Source organism: Accipiter gentilis, chromosome 14 (genome assembly GCF_929443795.1).
Source record: "Accipiter gentilis chromosome 14, bAccGen1.1, whole genome shotgun sequence".
NCBI lineage: Eukaryota > Metazoa > Chordata > Aves > Accipitriformes > Accipitridae > Astur > Astur gentilis.
Window position 1 is genome coordinate 340699 of NC_064893.1, and position 18558 is coordinate 359256.

General features: G+C 42.4%; 1 protein-coding gene across 2 annotated transcripts in view; it reads left to right on the forward strand.

Moving 5' to 3' along the window:
• The first annotated feature begins 4142 nt into the window (after window positions 1-4142).
• STT3B (STT3 oligosaccharyltransferase complex catalytic subunit B) overlaps window positions 4143-18558 on the forward strand; it is a 52037-nt gene continuing 37621 nt past the window's right edge. For both annotated transcript variants that reach the window (XM_049816937.1, XM_049816938.1), the window contains exon 1: window positions 4143-4667. In XM_049816937.1, coding sequence (XP_049672894.1) covers window positions 4387-4667 — 281 coding nt within the window. In that variant the 5' untranslated portion in view covers window positions 4143-4386. The remainder of the gene's footprint in view (window positions 4668-18558) is intronic.

Here is an 18558-nt window from a genome sequence, read left to right on the forward strand (position 1 = left end):
TAGCTGAAATCAAGCATCCTCCGTGACGTCAAGTTAGGCTCAGCTACTTACATGGTAATATTTTTCAGTTTGGGAAGTATTGTATCCTTAATTGCTAAAGCCATCCTCAAAAAAATCTTAACATCAAACTTATTAACTTGTTCATCTACAGGACCACGAAGTTGGAAGGACTGTTTAAAATTTTAAAATAAAATATTAAAAATAAATAATTAAAAATATTAAAAATAAAATTTTAAAATTAAAAAATAAATGTTTATTCACCTCAAACCTGAACTGCTCTTCAAATGGCTTTCTAAACTAAGGTACCTACTCCTGTTAATAAACACTGCTGAATTGTTACCAATAAAGTTTGGTGAAAGGTATGAATTGTTCCCACCAACCATGAGTTTGTACTTCTGATTAATAATTTATTACCTGGATGTGTCCACGTACAGTTTTTTCTGCACAAATGATGTTTGCCTTTCTTTCAATAGCAGACTGAACATCAGCGACACATGGTAGCTGTGTTGAGGAATAAGCTCTCATCTGACATTTTCCTGTATGCAGCTCCACAACTTTCAAGGTGCTCTGGTTTGTAACAACCATAACATGAATTCTACACTTGGCATTATTCCCTGAATAACTCCATTATTAAGGAAGCTTGGAAATGTAATTTTTTTTTTCCTTAAGGCATTTGGCTGTTATTTTGCATGCTCAGAATAGGAAACTGATTTTCTATATGCCAAATGGTTCATAATCACTATGCAAAGTCAACTCCTCAGTCACTAATTGGACATTTTTGTAGGTTTTTTGTGTTCAAAGAAAACACCACCACACACGGTGGAAGAGATCAAACCAAATTACCTTAAAACAAATGGAAGAACACAAGAGGATGGGGGGAGGGGAGTAAAAAAAAATAAATTAAAAACCTCTTTCCCCATCAAGCTATTAGTGTGTGTTGAATGCAGTTTTCATTAGACATGTTTTGCATCTCCTCTACAGAAATGTACAAATCATTGTCCTTCCATCTAACTTTGGGAGTCTATGAATTTCCATCTGTGTGCATTTGTTTGATCAATTTTATTGTAAGACTACTAAACTTAATTTCATACAAAAATTCAAACAATGTATTTACAGCAACATTAATAAAAGCTTTTACTAGAACTGTGCTTTTGCTGCCACTAAATTTCATCGCCCAAGCTCTGACGTATTCAACAGAACAGACTTTTGAACGGTTTGAAAATGAATAGGCAACAATATCATTTGCTACCAACAACAAAGAAACACTTTACCAATAGTCAGCATTCAAATAAATCCAATTGACTGGGCTTGCCTATGCTCAAAAATTTGTCTAATTTAACTCTTTCAATATAGTCAGAATGATACAACCTCCCTGTTGGATGTAAAAGTTATAGCACTGAAATATAAAGTCAACACCGTATAACCTTTATCCACACCATGATCTGCAATAATTTTTAAATAAGCCAGATTCCCAACCAAGGAAAGTTAAGACTGATACTAAATTTTACATAAAAATAAGTTCTGATACACACATTTTTTTTCCAGCTGATATGCATCATCAGCCCTTTTTTAGCTCCTTAACATCTGGAAGAATGACTGGAGGTGGGGGAAGACAAAAGTATTATATGTACAGCACTACCATTTAAAGCAGCTCCTCTGCTGCATCGTTAAGCTTGAACTGCTGTTACCAAAAGAGAGGATCCCAACTGCGAGGATGAAAATTGTCATTTCAGAAAAGTACACTAGGACTGAGCCTGTTGTAAAACCAGTCAATGCCGTTTAGAAAACACTTGATAGTTGCAGATTTCTAGTCACATTTGCTCTTTGTTCGTGAGCCAATTAAAAAAAAAATCCTTCACTTGAAATGCCAGTTGGTCAGCTCATTAAAAAAGCCTCAGTGACAACACTAGAAAAGGGGCAAACATCTAACTCAGTTTATCTTGAACATATTATTGGCCTATTTAAACAAGAATAAGAAAGAACATGGTATTCAAAAAACAAAGAAACAAAAAACCCGCCAAACAAAAAACATAGCCTTTTAAGAGCCAGATTCAGCAAAACTGAACCTGGGAATTTTCTGGAAGTTTTCCTAAGCGTTATTCTAAAAGAGTATGTACAATGGAGTCCTTTAGGAGCAACAGTATATAAGAGTGCTCATCTTAAAACCTACACACATCTTACAATACAGTAACTCTTGCTTTCAAACACAGTGACCAACTCACAGCTGTTGACTAATGCAAGGATTGAGGAAAAACAGTTACATTCTCTACAGATTGTTAAACAGAGCTTTCCACTAAAAGAACAACTTTAACAGAAAGGCTTACTACACTCTGCTTTCAGAGAAACATACTGTTTTCCTCCTCTGGCAAATAAAATAAAACCAGAGACAATAGCAAGGACTAATTAGAATATTAGTCAGCTAAAGACACAGTATAGTCCCCATCAATATTAGTAAAACTGAACTCCAAATCTTCAGGACGACTGAAAAACCATGTTTGTGTATCAAAGAGAACGCCTGGAGCTCAGACAACAAAACCCAAGCTATTTAATTTCAAAAATACAGCCCTACGAATAAGTCACAAAATGACCTGTTGGTGTAAACAGTACAAACAACCATTTATTTTTTATTTTGCCTGTGCTTAGTATCATACTTCTTCTAAAAGCAGTCTCCTGCCACCTCAGAGTAGAATGAAGGTCAGCACAAACATTCAAAAAGCATGACTGCAAAACCTCGGTAGCTTTCAGTTTTCTTCACGTTCTCCTTGTAACTGCAGGTTTCACAAAACACTTGAGGAAGTTACAAGACTCCCAAATACCATTTCATTATGAAAACTCCTAAAAGAGAAGTCACTTTAAAAAAGCCAAGGTTTCCATTTGCCAGTCTCAGCACCAAGACTGGAAGTGCTCCCAGAAGAGGCAGGTGGACCCAGACACCCTGCAGGTGGCTGCACCGGGGTGAGGGGTGCAGGGCTCTCCCAGACGTCGGCCAGGCCTCGCCTCCAGCTACTGCTCCTAGCTGCCCGAGGGTCAAGCTCTGGCACAACGCTTACTGCGGCCAACACGACTTCCACGGGGGTAATTAAACACTTGAGCCCCAAGGACACATGGCGCCGAGAAGTAAGCTCATACCGTGAAGGACAAACAACAGCAAGCTCCAGGGCTGGGAGGCGGCTGGCCAGCGCTTAACGCCGGCCCAGGGCCCCCCATCAGGGCAGGGAGATGAGCCCCCAAGCCTCTCTGGGAGCGGCTGGCACCGCTGCTGCCACCCGCAGCCCCCGCGAAAGGCAAGGGGCGTTGGAGCCGTTACAAGCGTTGGAGCGGCCCCTCGCGCGCCCGAGGGCTCGGGCACGCCTCCACCTCGCAGACTACGACTCCCAGCAGGCTCGGCTCGGCTCCGCGCGCCCCCGCGCAGAGCACGCCGGGAGCGGTGCCGCCCCACCAGCCCACACGCACTGCAGCGCCCTAGCACACAGCGCCGGGCGTGTTCGCCGTTCCTAAGGGCGCCCACGTGACTCACACACCTCACTCTAATTGGAGTAAATAGCCGCCAGTCACCGCTGCCTCTTTTTTTTCAGTCCCCCCCCTCCAATGGCTGCGGGGAGAAAACAACCTCCCCTACGCGCGCTGCCACGCCTTCACCTCCGCCACTCCGATTGGCTGCCTGGGCTCGCCCCGCCCCTTTTAAATACCTGTCGCTCTGTGACACGTCGTCACGGAGTTCCTGTTGGAAGGGCTACCGCGGGGATTGGTCCCTCCCCCCCGCCATCCTCGCCTTCTCGGAGCCCCTCCCCTGCCCCCGTAGCTCCTCCCGCGCTGGAGGGCGGCAATGTCAAACTGCTCGCTCGGAAGGTCCTGATCCGCCGGCCCGCGCCAGCGCGCGCCCGCCCGCCCCCTCACGCCGGGGGTGTGTGTGTGTGGGGGGGTCTTCGCCCGCGCGCGCGCGAGGGGCCGCAGCCCATCCCCGGCGCCGGCCGCTCCTGTGGCCCCCGCGCTCTGCCCTCAGCCTGCGCGCGCGGCCGCCGGCCCCTCCCCCCTGCCTCGAGCCCCGCCCTCGGCCTCTCGGCCCCTCCCCCTCTCCGTCACCGGCCCCTCCCCCCGGGCTCGCCCACCGCGAGCGGCCCCCTCCTCCGCCCCGCCCCGCGCCGCACTGGGACGGTGACGGCGGCGGCGGGAGGCAGAGCCCGGCCGAGCGAGGAGGCGGCGGCGGCGGCGGCGGGGAGTCAGCGAGGCCCGCTGAGGGAGCGGGCGGGCCCCGCCCCTCCCCTGCCGAGCCTCCCTCCCGAGCCTCCCTCCCCTGCCCTTCCTCCCGCTCCCTCCCCCACTCCTCCTCCGCCTCCTCCCCGCACGCGCCAGGCGGAGAGGCTGCGAGGGAGCCCCGGGTACAACATGGCGGAGCACTCGGCCCCCGATAGCAAGCACAAGCCCGCCACCAACTCCGTGGCGCTGCTCAACAGCCGCGCTGGGGCGGGCGGCGGCGGTGCGGCGGCGGCGGCTGCCGGCGGCCCCCCGGCGGGCGGAGGCGGCCTGTCGGGGGGCCTGTCGCAGCCGGCGGGCTGGCAGTCGCTCCTCTCTTTCACCATCCTCTTCCTGGCCTGGCTGGCCGGCTTCAGCTCCCGGCTCTTCGCCGTCATCCGCTTTGAGAGCATCATCCACGAGTTCGACCCCTGGTGAGTCCCCGCCGCTGCCGGACGGGACGGGACGGCGAGGCGGGAAAGCCGCCCCCTCTCCGGGCGCGCCTCAGGCGGGCGCCGCGCCGTGAGCCCCGGCGGCAGAGGTTGGGGGGGGGCGGAGGGGGGCCGGACGACGCCCCGCAGGCTTCCCCCCCGCGACCGCGGGGACGGCGGCAGGCCCCCGCCGCCTGCCCCGCTCCGCCACTTGGCGAACTTGCGCCCTGCCTGTTCCCGCGGCCGCCGGGCGGAGGGAGCCGAGAGCCGCGGCCGCCCGGGGAGGGGGGAGGGAGGCGGCGCGGACGGGACGCGCCGTGGCAGGTCGGAGGGAGCCCGAGGGGTCGCGGTGCAGCGGCGACAGGCGTGAGGGCCCGCCGCGGGGCTGGGGCCGGCCGGCGGGGAGAGGGAAGCGCCTGTAGCGAGCGGCGGTGCCGGGCGCTTGGGTGTCCCCGCGGGGCGGGAGGGAGGAGGGAGCGCGGTGGCGGAGACCTCGGGGACGGGGAGGCGGCTGTCGCCCCGGATCCGGCGGAGCTGTGCCGGCTGGAGGCGGTGGAGTTGCGGCAGGACTCTCCGCCGCCCTGCCGAGGGGCACGGGGAGAGCTGTGGTGGCGGGGGGGGCCGCCGGGCAGGAACCGGGATCTCCGGCGGCCGCCGTCGTAACGGAGCACTCGTAGCGAAGGTGGTCTGGGTCCTTCTGCGGCGGCGTTGGTCTCCAGATGCGCGGTGCGGCTTCTCGGAGTGGTCTTTCCTAGAGCCCTTGTCGGCCGGGGAGGGAGGAGGGTGAGGAATGCGCTGCAGGAAGTAATCTTCATAAAAGTGACTTGAGGGATTACAGTGAAACGGGTGACATTGATTTACTGCCAGGTGTTTCAAAGCGGCGTTTCTGAGCCCAAGGACTTTTGCTGTTTCCCACGCATCTTGATTTTTCTAAAGATTGCTTTCCCTCCTGTAGAAGCTGTCTGTTCTTTTCCCTGTTGGAGGGGACTGAAACCATTTTATGTATAAGATCAAGAAATGCTTCACTCGTTCCTTGCAGCAAGGCGAAGTGAAAGATGACGGGACTCGTGGGGCAGGTTTTTTAACGCAAAAATGTGTCAATGAATTTTTGTATTAGTGGCCACTTCATTCTAGGAAGCCGTGGGGTTTTTTAGAGCTTTAAGCAGGGTGGGCGGCAGATGACTCTAGAATAATGAATTCTCTGGTTTTAATTTAAAATTTTGTGTCTCGGGTCTTAATGGCACGAAGGAAGGAGATGCTTCGTTTTGAAATGCGTGGTAAACACTCTGTGTTAATCTAAAATTGTTACTGAAATTGTACTTATCTGCAAAGCATGCACTCCACTCTGATAGTTTCAAAAGCACAACTTCCTCTTTTCTGGTTGGTTTTTCCCTTCTCAATCCCCCCCCTCTGTAACCCATTCACAAATCATGGCTCAGAACAATGGATTGCAAACAAGGAATTGCTTTGTTTTTAAATACTGTCTGAAGTAATACATGCTTTGGGATGTGAAAGCCAAATATCTCAAAATGTCTTCAAAACATCGAGTAATTGCCCATAATTTAAGTGTTTTTCTGCACACACAAATGAATGGAAGGAATGCAAACTTTCAATTAATAAAGTTAACAATGGGGGAAGCATAGTTAAACGCATCTGCAGTGAGACTATGAACTTGGGGTTGGATCCTATGGAGTAGTTCTCAGGCTCTTCTAATCTAAATTTAAGCAAAAAAGACTTTCCTTTCTATCATGGAGGAAACTTTTTTTTTTTAAGCATACAACCTACGTTTTTTGTACAACTTTATCTGATTTTTATAATCAAGGCCCATCCTTGTTGGATAAATGGAAACTTTACAGTGTTGAGGTGCATAACTTCTGTTATTAAGCCTTGAAGGACGTTAAAAAAGGTGCTGTGGGAGTTAAGTTCATAGTCATGGTATGTTTGTAAAGGTAAACTTCTGGTTTAAGCAATGTTGATGCAAAGTCATCTTCCTGAGTATGCAAAGAGAAGGCATTGCTGCCTATGCTGCTGTATGTGCCTTTGCTAATTAGAGAATAGGCGAAGTTGACAAAACTCACTGATTTTAATGCAGGGCTGTGAGAAGCAGTTGAAATGTCAAGAATCATGCCAATATCATGTTGCTGCATGCCAGAAATAGTAGAGGCAAATGCACTTAAGTTAATTAGTAGGGAAGAGAACCTAAAATGGTAGAAGTGAGGAAAAACAAAAGTGCTTTTATTGCACCAGCAATATTGGTGGAAAGAGTAAAAAATTATGTTGGTCCTAAATGCTGTTGAGTAGCTAGGTAGGAATGGTTTTTCACAGTTGTAAGGGTCTTACAAGTCTGAATCTAATGTGGAGCTTGTGAAAAGAGATTAGAAGCAGTGCTCTATTTTTATTTCTTTTTTAACCACTTCTTTAGCAGCTTGTCCAGGTAAACGGAATTTTCTTTTTTTTTTTTTTTTTTTTTTTTTTTTTTTTTTCCTTCAGGATAGTGGCCATAGTCTTTGCTGGTGGAACAGTTCCATAGTTTTCTCCAATCCTTTGGCTTTTTCTGTCAAGCTTGCATAGGATATCTTGCAACGTGTTGATAAGTCACCTATTCTCTAGTGTTCATTTTATGGTCAAGAGAGGAAGCTGAGGTATATTTGATAAAATGAGGAGCATTAGGCAAATTAGTTATTCTTTTGAATGGAAAAATACTGTTGCCTCTGAGGTGTAGAAAGCTTTCTCATTTACTTAGGAATCCAGTTTTCTGGTATGGACATAAGAAACTTAGGAGATCTGGGGTAGGAAGAAAGGGAGATTTGCCTTGGGTTTTGTACATATTAATTGAATCAAATACCACTTTCTTCTAACATCCCTTTCAAGTTGCATTTCTGACAGTAAAGTTCGGGTTTGATTCCTGGGGAGGGGAAGTTTGCTTGTTTTCTGAAATTACCCTCTGAGACTTCTGCTGGCATTTCTTCCAGAAATGACCCAAATGTAGTATAATAGGGCAAGGCAGTAGAGAGAGGACAGCTTTTGCTTTTGGTCTCAATGCCTGTGTGAGGAAAAACCAAACTGGTGTTTTGCAGTCACCATATGTCACTTACGAACTTGTAACCTGTTCATCATTACTAGGATTACTGGGGTTTTTTTTCACACTCTTTTGTATAGTATTGCCACTTTATTTTGATTTATTTCTCATGCCTTGTTTACTTTCCATACTTGAGCTGGTCTAGAGACTTTGAAAAATGTGTGTACTTTTTGGCGGCTCCTAGGTCAGGTGAGCTGATACATGAAGTCAGTCAGCATTGACTTTAAGCTGTGCTATGGACAGGCCTCTAGCATTTAACTTCAGGATTTCATTATCAGGCCAAGAACTTGAAACATGGACAGTGATGGTACACTGGGATGGACAGGTTTCACATCTGAAATTCAGTTCATCTGTTAGCTGGTGTGGCAGCTGGGTGGACCAGGAGCATAATTTCCATGCTACGTACACACAAGTGCGCGGTGAAAGCTTTTCATGAAAGTACAACAGCATGTTTAACTCGGTTGTCAAGCAACGTCATTCTGTCTGTCAGGTGTTGCCTTAAATGCCAGGATGGCTACTGAACCAAGGCGACCAAAATTATGGAGTACTTGAATAGGGACTAATTTCTATGCACTGGTTTGTTTAAAGTACAGCTCCAGCATGCCAGTATGCCGTTTCGTTTGGCCATTCGTATCATATATATACACAATAATCTATATATGTGTGTGTGTATGTATACATATAATGTAGATATATCTAGCGATATTGTTGCATCCTGATACTGCTACTAACTAAAACGCTAACAACCTTTGCTACATCAGTAGTCTTCAGGGAGTGCTATCAAAATAGTAACATTCATTCTGTTTGCACAGTTCTTACCATTAAGTCACACCTGTGAGAACTGTATCTGAATCATATCCCATGACATTAGATCAAACTTTTGTCTTTCCCTGAGAATTTTAACAGCTTGCTAAACATCAGATTAACATTTTACTTTAGGAGTGAAAGTTGGTTTAAGCTGGAATGCAGAAGCTTATGTGTCTGAGCATGAGACCTTCTCCATACCAGTTTGCACATGCAGGATGGAGCACCAGTGTGGTCTTTTGTCAGTTAGATTTGCCCACCTGCTACTCCTAGGAATGTTGTCTCCTACTGTCCTGCCCATTCCTGGTACTGAATAGCACTACCACAATCTTGCATACATCTTTGCCTCTTCCAAACCAGCATCACTGATTGCTCAAACCACCAGCTTTTTAACTGTCATAAGGGTGACCATTGTTTATCATACCTCACTGAGGTAATGTAATTGTGCTAGTGGGGAGTATGGTTTATGGATAGCAATCCGCTTTCTTGGCACTGATACCATCATCTACCATTAGTGGACTTTGGTGAATGGGGATGAACTGGTGGAAATAAACATAAGGTTGGTGTCACTGCTTGCATTTCGGAGGCAGACGAGTTAAAGGAAGTTAGGACTTTACATTGGACACAGCCAAAAAGACAGGTTTTGCTAAGCTCAAATCATGTTTGCTAGATGGATTCTTGAGCTGTTATGAACTTTTTTTCATTAATGAAAACATAAATTAACACCTATAAATATGATATGAAATCTTCATTAAAATAGAAAGTGTGACTCAAGTGAACAGTAGAAGTGGTGTATGGAATTGATCAAACACTGGAGGTTGTGTAAATGTATTGATATCGTTGGGAGAGAGTAAGGTTGTGGGTTTGTGTTGTAGTTAGCTGATCCAATGGTTGCCTTTTGGAGTAGGAGTTCTCCTCTGTCACCCACTGTGCAGTTCTGCTTTTTTCTTTGTGCTTGCTGTAAAGCAATCATGGTGAGTTGATTCAATTAGGTAAATTGTCAAAATACTGTAACATTTTTGTTCCCCCAGCCTGCCCACCATCAGTTTTTATATTGCAGTTTAATTTCTTATTTTTGAGGCAGAATATGAATGTTGGGAGGGAATGTAAATAAATGACAGCTGATTTTTAGAGGGTAAACTGGGATTGAGTGATGATGAGGAGACATGTATACATATAAAAACAGACCATGTTAAGACACTGGAGCAACAGGAGTGACAAAAGAAGGGGTATGTAGCAGTGAATGAGAGTGCCTTAAACCCGTGTTCATAAGGAGAAAAAAAAGATCATGTAAAGAGGATGATAGTGATGATAAACTCAATTAACAATGCTCAATCTGTAGGCTATGGCCAGATGTGGCCTGCCCAGATAATTCATCTGGCCATTGCTTGCTTACCTGCTAGTGACTCTTCTTGCTGGGCAGACAGACAGCAGATTGCATAGTAAATGTGTTCTTGAGGGATGGCAGCCACTGTCATCTCCAGACGGCTATCTTTCTGGAGGCTTTCAACCCATCACATAATCTTGTTGAAGGTGACTATATGAATATGGATCTATTTAGGAAACATTTCCCACTCACTCTAGGATTCTTTTCCCAAACGTTTCCTTTTGTTTATAATCTTTGACAATTTCCAGACCTTGGGAAGGCATTTGATTCCAATCCAGTTTAAATATAATCACTTTGGATTGATTTTGAGATGTTGCAAATGTCATGAGATTTATATTGAAAACTTACTACAATATCTTCATTCATAAGATTTTTGATTCTGTGAAATGAGAAGTACTCTATTTCTATTTTATAGAAGTATATTTTAAAAGATTGAATTGTTCATTAGCAGTAAGTACACAAATAAGTATTTTGTGACTTTTCTAAATGTAAGATACAGACGTAGTACATTTGAATGATAAAAGTTGTTTATATTCTAGTAATACTAATAATTTTAGCAGGATTTCAGGTAGCCAGGTAGCTCAAACTCATTTCTGCCATTTTATTATAGTAGGAAAAATATGATAGCATAGCCTCTGAATCTGATTTAGCAAGGCTTGTGTGTTCATGAAGGGCAAGTTTAGAGATTTTTATGTTCTTGGAGAATAGCCTGTCAGTATCTTCCCCTTCCCCCCTTTTTAATGAGGATGATCCAGATCAGGCATCTTTTTTGATCACTTCTATTGCAACGTTACATGGGTTGAGAAACTCTTGTTAGCACAGGCTAGTCTTTGGCTTTTGGAGCTTTCTAGATTATAAGATAATCAGGCCTGTATGTCCAGGGACTTGAACAGCATTTCCTTGTTTAGGTACTTGGGGGGTGGTGTTTTAAAGCTAAGTAAACTTTTCTAGAAGGTTGATATGGTGTTAACAGTCAAGAAGATGTGCAGTTGACTGTACTGAACTTCTCTACTGCTTAGGTAATTGTGGAAATAGGTAAATATTAGAAATTTAATGGAAGGAGCACAGTCTGAAAAAAGAACATTGGACAGAGTTGAAGACATAGCAGAGACCATGCTTTGTGAGTGAGGAGACCTCAGGCTATATTTGATCAGTTAGGCTGATGCAGCTGAAAAGTGGTTCACCATGTGGTCTCATAAAATAACATTCATGTAAGAATCAGACCTCTGCTCCATCTCTATTATTTTCTCCCATCTTTATTTAGCAGGTAGCATTTCTTTCCGCACTTGCTCAACTTTTAATTGGGGTGAAAACTTCATCAGACTTCATGTGGGTGCAGTAATGGGGTTATGCATGAGAGGGTAGGAGGGGCAGTGTTTAAAAAACATATGCAGAGTATGGTTGAGTACAGAAACTATCCCTACAGTCTTCTCTTGGAAAACATAGGAGGTAAGACAGAATGCTTGCAAAGTGTTGACCCTTTTATTGATTTGTGGGTAGCAGAATGAAACTTGAAAAGGAAAATGTATTGAAATGTTTTATGTAGACTAGGTTGAACTGAACCAGCAGTTTAGCTTTTAATGCCGTGATTTTTTTTTTAAACGGTCTTCAGCAAATACTCAAACACTTGACTAGCTAGAGCAAATGCTATGATGAAAATCCTTGAATGGACTTTTCTTGGCATATATCCTATTATTTGAGCAGCTTAATATGTTTTGTATTTTAAACAGAAATTTGATGTGATTACATAGGGTTAAGGTGGTTTATAAAGGTTACTTATGCTTCCTATCATAGTTCTCTCTCTAATAGTCTCTGGTTTTGGCAGCCTGTAATCCTAATACTCATGTTTTTATATCTGTCTCATGTTGAACTGGTGGGGGAAGGGGAGAATAAAAATTTTGGACAGTAAAGCTAGCAGGGAAATTCAAAATCCTATAGGTACTAATAGTATGTAAATGGGTTGGGAGTAGTCTGGGTTTAGGGAGGTGTCTTTGCTGTTCCACAAGGATCTCTTCTGATTCAGTCAGGTTATTTCCCATTTAATGTCTATCTGTGCATATGCTGCAGAGTTTCTTCCTTAATTTTTGAAAATTCCATTCTTGCAAGCCCTTTGAGGTACATTTGTACTGACATTTAGGGCTAATCCTGAGGGCTTCTTTCTACTTAGCAGAGCCATTAAAGCTGCTGATTTCAGAGCTGTGGAGCCTGCACCCTGTAGCAGGGCATGCGCAGATGTTTTTCCTAACTCATTTAGTAAAACTTCTAACCATCAGTCTTACCACTTGCTTAGAGAACAAAGTGAACTTAGGACAAGTATTAGGTTCAGTATTGTTATAGTCTTTCTGTGCTTCACATCTGCAGTAAATTTTGAAGTAGGTCCAATGGATAATACACTTAATTTCTGGCCCTGTAGCTGGGCAGAGCTTGTGATCTTTATCTGAGCTGTTGCTGGGAATCAAGCTGAGGTATTTTTAATGTGGGTAGCTGGTAGGTCTGGGCTTGAGAGGTACCATGAAATTGACCCTAATGCTGCACCACACCTTACATAAGTTGAAACAGCCCGAGGAGTGAATTTAAGGACATAGATACAAACCAAATATATCAGCTTCTGTATTTCTCAATTTACTGCTACTTTCCCAGGGTACAAGCTCCTTTGGGATATAGAGAATTAAATGCTTCCTATACTTCAAAAGTTCTTGCTATTAAGTGAGGCAATATCCCTGTGCTTTAGAAAAAGAAATGGTCTATTTTAAACAAGGAATAACTGAATGTTTGTACAGTATTTAAAATGTCTGTCTGCTATGGGAGACCCAAGTCCAGTATCGTATGCTACTTTTTAAAGAGCCCATCTAATATAAATGACTGGTGTATGTGGATGGTAATGATAATTAATTCCGGGTGTTACAATGCTTATGATATCATTTTCTATGTCAATTGATTTATATGGGTTATGTTAGTTTGTTAGGTAAAGAGCATGTTGGAGTTCTGCTTAGCTCATAATCCATGAAGATAGAATTGCAAAACACCTTTTTAAAACTTCCCTCGCTTAAAACAAACAAAACCCCTTGGGAAACTACATTGCAACTGAGGATGTGAGTTTGGTTTGATTATTGATTTTTGGTGGTGTTCTTAATGGGATTGCTATTATCTTCTAGACTCTTTTCCACAGTATTTACATTTATTTGAAAAGAGTGGCTCACTGTATGGATGCTCACCATCTATACTGTTTGTTGAATAGTAAATGGATTTTGCAGAAGGGAAAAATAGCTTGTTGTTATGTAATTTTAAACTGTTCCAGCACACGTGGCTGGGCAGCCTACATTTTGTGAGTTCTTTGCTTTATTTTTTCAGTCTCTGTGTTCATTTTTAGCGATTGTTATCCTATAAATGGTAGTCAACTTCTTTAAATCCAGGGAGCGTGATTTTATTTATTTTTATTCCAATCTTCCCAATAGATGGATATTTTAAGGAAATCTAGGTATGGAAAGTACCTGTTTGATGATGCAGCTGATTGGGAAGACCACATGTTGAACAGAATACTTGTGTGGTATAGCTAGAGGATTTGAAAATACTACAATGCATTTCCTTGATGCAGAAGCAAAATGTAACAAAACAAGCCTACTTGTCCTGAATGCTTTTCTTTACATTTATCCAGCCTTTTTTTTTTCTGTGTGTATTACATATGTCAAATGTGCTTCATTCCTATTCTAAACTTATCCCAAGCAGTATTTGGAAGTTCAGTTGAATAAATTAGATTTTCATAAATATTGTTTGGAATGTATATCTTGAAAAAAGACAGTTTCATCTTCACATTGAAATATTTAGAGTTTATCATTTGGGTATTAAAGGCCTTTAAAATGCCTTTAATTCTTTCTCTGGCAATAGATAAAATGTCTTAAAATTGCTATTCTTCTAATTTAGAAAGTCAGTGAAACAAAATTGGAGCTTTGGCATTATTATATTGATGTTAACAACAGAAGTAAATGGGTGTCTCTTTGCCTTACTTTATTGTAAAACAAGAGTCATGAAAGCCAATGCAGTGTTTGAGTTCTCCAAGAAGTTGTGCAATGCTACTGTTTTGACTGTTTTATCTCATACAGCTGACTAGAGTGATTTATCTAATGTCAGATGTCTGAAGTAATATCTGAAAAACTGTTGCATATGTCTCACAATTCTTTTTACTCTATAACAATTTTAATCTTTCATTTGCCAAATAGAAAATGGATTTTGACATTGGAGAGACTACCTTAAACATTTGCAACAGTATCTTAATTTGTGATGTCTCGGGTCAGCTAGTGATGACAAATGTAATTTTTCTCCTATGGCTAAACACGTTCAGGAGCCAAGGAATCTTTAGTGCTTTAATTTTGTAATCCACCGCTGCTTCACCACACTTGCCCCACCCTCGCACAGTTAAGCCCAGTTTTTGTTTGGGAGAAGCAAAAACTGGATGATATCTCTTGTGTAATTGTTTCGTCACTGAATTTTATTTTCTAGCTTTTGCTTTAGTAAGTCAACTTCAGGGTCCCTTTTTCCTTATGCCTCCATCATACTCTAGTTTCAACACAGCATTCTTACCTATGTGCATTATGGTTTTGCTTTGTGATAGTATGTTCCATACAGTGCAATCTGCTGTTTTCTTTCAGGGCTACCTTCAAGGAGAAAAAGCCACAGAATAGCTTTAAATGTTAGTTGAATGGTACTTTTACCTGGGAAGTTAAGTAGTGTTGTCTTCTATTTCAATATCTAATATGGTGTGCTGGAGTACCTGTGGATATCATTTGTGCATTGACAAACACATGGAAGATGATTCCAAAGGTTCTTTCGAGAACCTCCAGGAAGCTGCTGTGGCTAATAAGATCACAGTTCAAGAGTGTGTTCAGTAAAGCCTGACTTGGAGTATCTACAATATAACAAGGTGCTGCTAAGCTTGTCTTTGCTGGTATGAATTGACCTTATTTCCATCTAATCAAGTGGAGCAGTTCTCTTGAATTTCCCATCATCTGTTGGACATTTCCTGGGATAGTTTTATGCTGTGTTAACAAGTTAAGGCAACTCACAGGAAGCTGGGAAGCGCAGGTGTCAGGATCTGCATCTGGATGCAGGGAGAGGGGAAACTCCCCTTTTCCAGTGGCAGTGAGCTACTGTATTGCCACATCTTGTACTCTGATCTGACCTCAAGTATCCATGAGTTCTGTGACCAACAGGTCTTGGGCTACTGAGGGGTGAACATACCAATAGTTTCTGCTAACGCTCTTCTGCTGTGCTGTAACTGTTTAAAAGTTCTGCCAGAAATAAGATTGTCATTGCTTAAATGGTTATATGGGATGTTGGGGATCTAGAGCCAAATCCCTTTTCTGAATCAGGAAGGCTAACTCGGAGTTTCTAATTTAAATCCACATTTGTGGAGAGAGAGTTGAGGGGGCATATAGTCTGGTGGGGATTGAAGTGTGAAAGGTCCTGGAATAGACCAATTAAAAATTCACATCTGGAGAGTGAGGAGAGAGAAGATTTAGGATTATGTGACCTAAGAACTATCCCTTGAGAACTTCTGCTAGGTCCTTCCAACAACTCTCACATATCCCCTGCAATACACCTCTTTTCAACCCTGCCTGAACTGCAGCTGATTGTCTTGCTTTAGTATCCTTCTTTCCCCATTCTTTTTCATGGGCAACAAGATGTTCATTTTGCCTTACTGCATTTCATGTGGCAATGGGGGAGAAGGGGAAGGCATGGTACCTCAAGTCTGTTCTTGTTATTTAATAAATAAAATGGCATTAGAAATTAAACTCATCCCTTTTACTGTTCATTAATGTAAGACACAAGGGCTGTAGCTACCTAACTGTATACTAATGTAGCCAGCTGGTCAAGGAGGTGATGTGTTTTGGAAAGGACATGCTCCTGGACATAAGAAAGGTGAGCCAATGGTGGGTGTAGTCTGTGAATATTTCCGTAATAGCATTTGTGGCAGAAAGGCATCACAGCTTCAGAACATATGTGTGTGTAACATTAAGCCTAGCTCATCCTAATGATGTTTCCCCACCTCCATGTTTTTATTTTATTTTCTTTTTTTTAAAAGTCCCTTTAAGATCACTTCTAAACATGAATTGGATTTTACTAAAGTGGTGGGAGCACAGTGAAGTAGTTTGATAGCTACAATATAGTAAGACTAAGCAATACTAGAAATTCCATCACATAATGAGAAAAAAACCATGTAACTTTAATTTCACATTGTACATGGCAGGAATTTAATATTAATTACAAATACTGTCTTCAATGCTGAGCACTGTAGTCACTGCAGTACACTTACTCTGTAGTGTTTCTGTGAGGATACCTAATAAAAAGCAAATAATGTTTTGTTATTACACTTTTGTGTTTCTTGTGCGTAGTTTTTAAAGAAACATTGGTAACAGGTTGAATTAAATTCAGTGAAAACTTGCTTTTTAAAAAAATTTATTTAGACTTATTAGAAACAGTAAGATAAAATGAATGTAGTGGATAACTGATTTTAAATTCTGCTTGCCATACTTATTTCAGAATAAATCAGACATTGAAAGCGGATCAAGAATGCAAAATATGGTTAGAAAGATAAACTTGAGTCTGTGTATTGTAGGGAAGGATGAAGACCACTTTCTGCTGTCATCTTCTTTCTTGGTCTTTGTTTATTCTATTGGTGACATCCTATTCCCACATCAGTTTCCTCCAGTGTGAGAATATGCAGTCACTTTCCAAACAGCTAGAAGGCTTTCTGCCCTCAGCTGGAGGCTATCATCTCTTCTGTTGGACTGTATTAATAGATCATGTGAGTACTTCTGATCTGCTTCAGAGAAAAATAAGGTGAAATAGTTTAGATAATCTTTAGAGCGGTTTGCTTTTTAGCTGTGATTCAAGCTAATTTGTCTGATCTAGGTGCAAAAGTGGATTATGAGTGCTTCTGCACTCCTCTTAACTAGCAAACGTCAGCCAAAGGGTAACTGCCACAGTTAAATTTGAGTGAGTGTATAATTGAGTACAAGGCATCCATCCTGGAGTTGTGATTCTCACCTCCCCCCACACCCCCCCGCCCTTTATTCTTTTGCACTTTGGGCTATATTCATGCCTTTTTCTTTTCAGCTTTATTTGATTAGGGCATGATTAGATCTATCTCTAGGTTTCTGCAAACCCTAGGTGTATTGTTTGGTTTGTTCTACAGATAGCTATATATGTATAGCTATATATGTACATACCTACTGTGGAAAATTGCCTGGTCCCTGCTACATGCCTGATGAATGCAATATTTATGTCTATTTATGCCAGATTACTGAAGGGTTAAGCAGAATTTCAGCAGACATATATAAATTAGATAAAATTAGGTCTCTAACCCAGCCTCAATCACTGGACAGAAATTGTTCAAGTTAGATAGACTGTCTGGTTCTGCTCTGGTGATGCTTTGTGTTATCCATTCTGAAACATTAATTTTTAGTTTTTCAGCATTCATTGTAGTAAAAAGTCAGTAAGTCAATGTTGCAACAGATGGAGCTGAACAGGTGCAATACGGGAGGTCCAGCTTCTTGGACTAAACGTAATCTACACACAGAAAGGACAACTGAAAGAAAGCATAGTCAGAGAATTCAGGTAACTGAGCTAGTTGCAGGAGGAAGAATAGCAGGTGCATTAAGAGATGTACTAAAGAGCAAATATTTAAGGAATATTGGATGAAACACTACCTTATTTTAACTTGCTAAACTGACTTAGACTGCTGACATGCAACCACAATATTGTAGATGCTTTTAATTTCTGTGAGCTAACAAAAAACTATGTTGACATAATCTGTACAGAGTGGTTTGATATGTAATGTCCGATTCTGGCTGGACCTACTCTTTCTCATGTTACACAGAAGTTCAAGCAACAGGCTGTTGGTTATAGAGGGGTGAACACAATAGTTTCTGCTAAAGCTCTTCTATGGTGCTGTAACTGTTTAAATGTTCTGCCAGAAATGAGATTGTCATTACTTAAATATTACATGGGATGTTGGGGATTTAGAGCTTTTCTAAGGGTCCTGTTTACTTTTTACCGTGTCTTGTATTTTACAGGGTAGAAACAGTCTGCCAGGCCACCTTGCATCCAGACTGATTTCTTAAATTTCACTTAAAGGGAAGTGATTGTGAAGTTGGTTCAACTGTGTTTTGGTGTAGCTACTACTTCCATAGTTGCCACTGCACTGTAGCATATAGCTGACTTTTATTATGTAATAGAGATGATAACTGTGCCACATACTCCCAAATATTTAAAATATAATTATAAGTACCCGCAATGAATGAGAAATATCCTTTATTTTGCTCTGTATTTCAGACTATTAAAAAATTCGGTATTCTTTTCTGGGTACATATTGGATCTTGCTACAGGATAGCAGGTAGTATGTTTGAGATTAGTTTAGTAAGAGTCCACTATAGTTGTTTAGGTGTTACATGTTGCTTTGTTCTATAGTAGAAGACCACGAAAGAAGTGACTTGGGAGCTAGCCATCCTCTGTTCCCAGTGACCTCTTGTGAAGCAGTCATGTTCAGCCCATTGATTTCTAGTATCACATTTCTCACAGAAAGAATATTTTACTGCTTAAAATATATTATTTAGCTAATTGCCTTT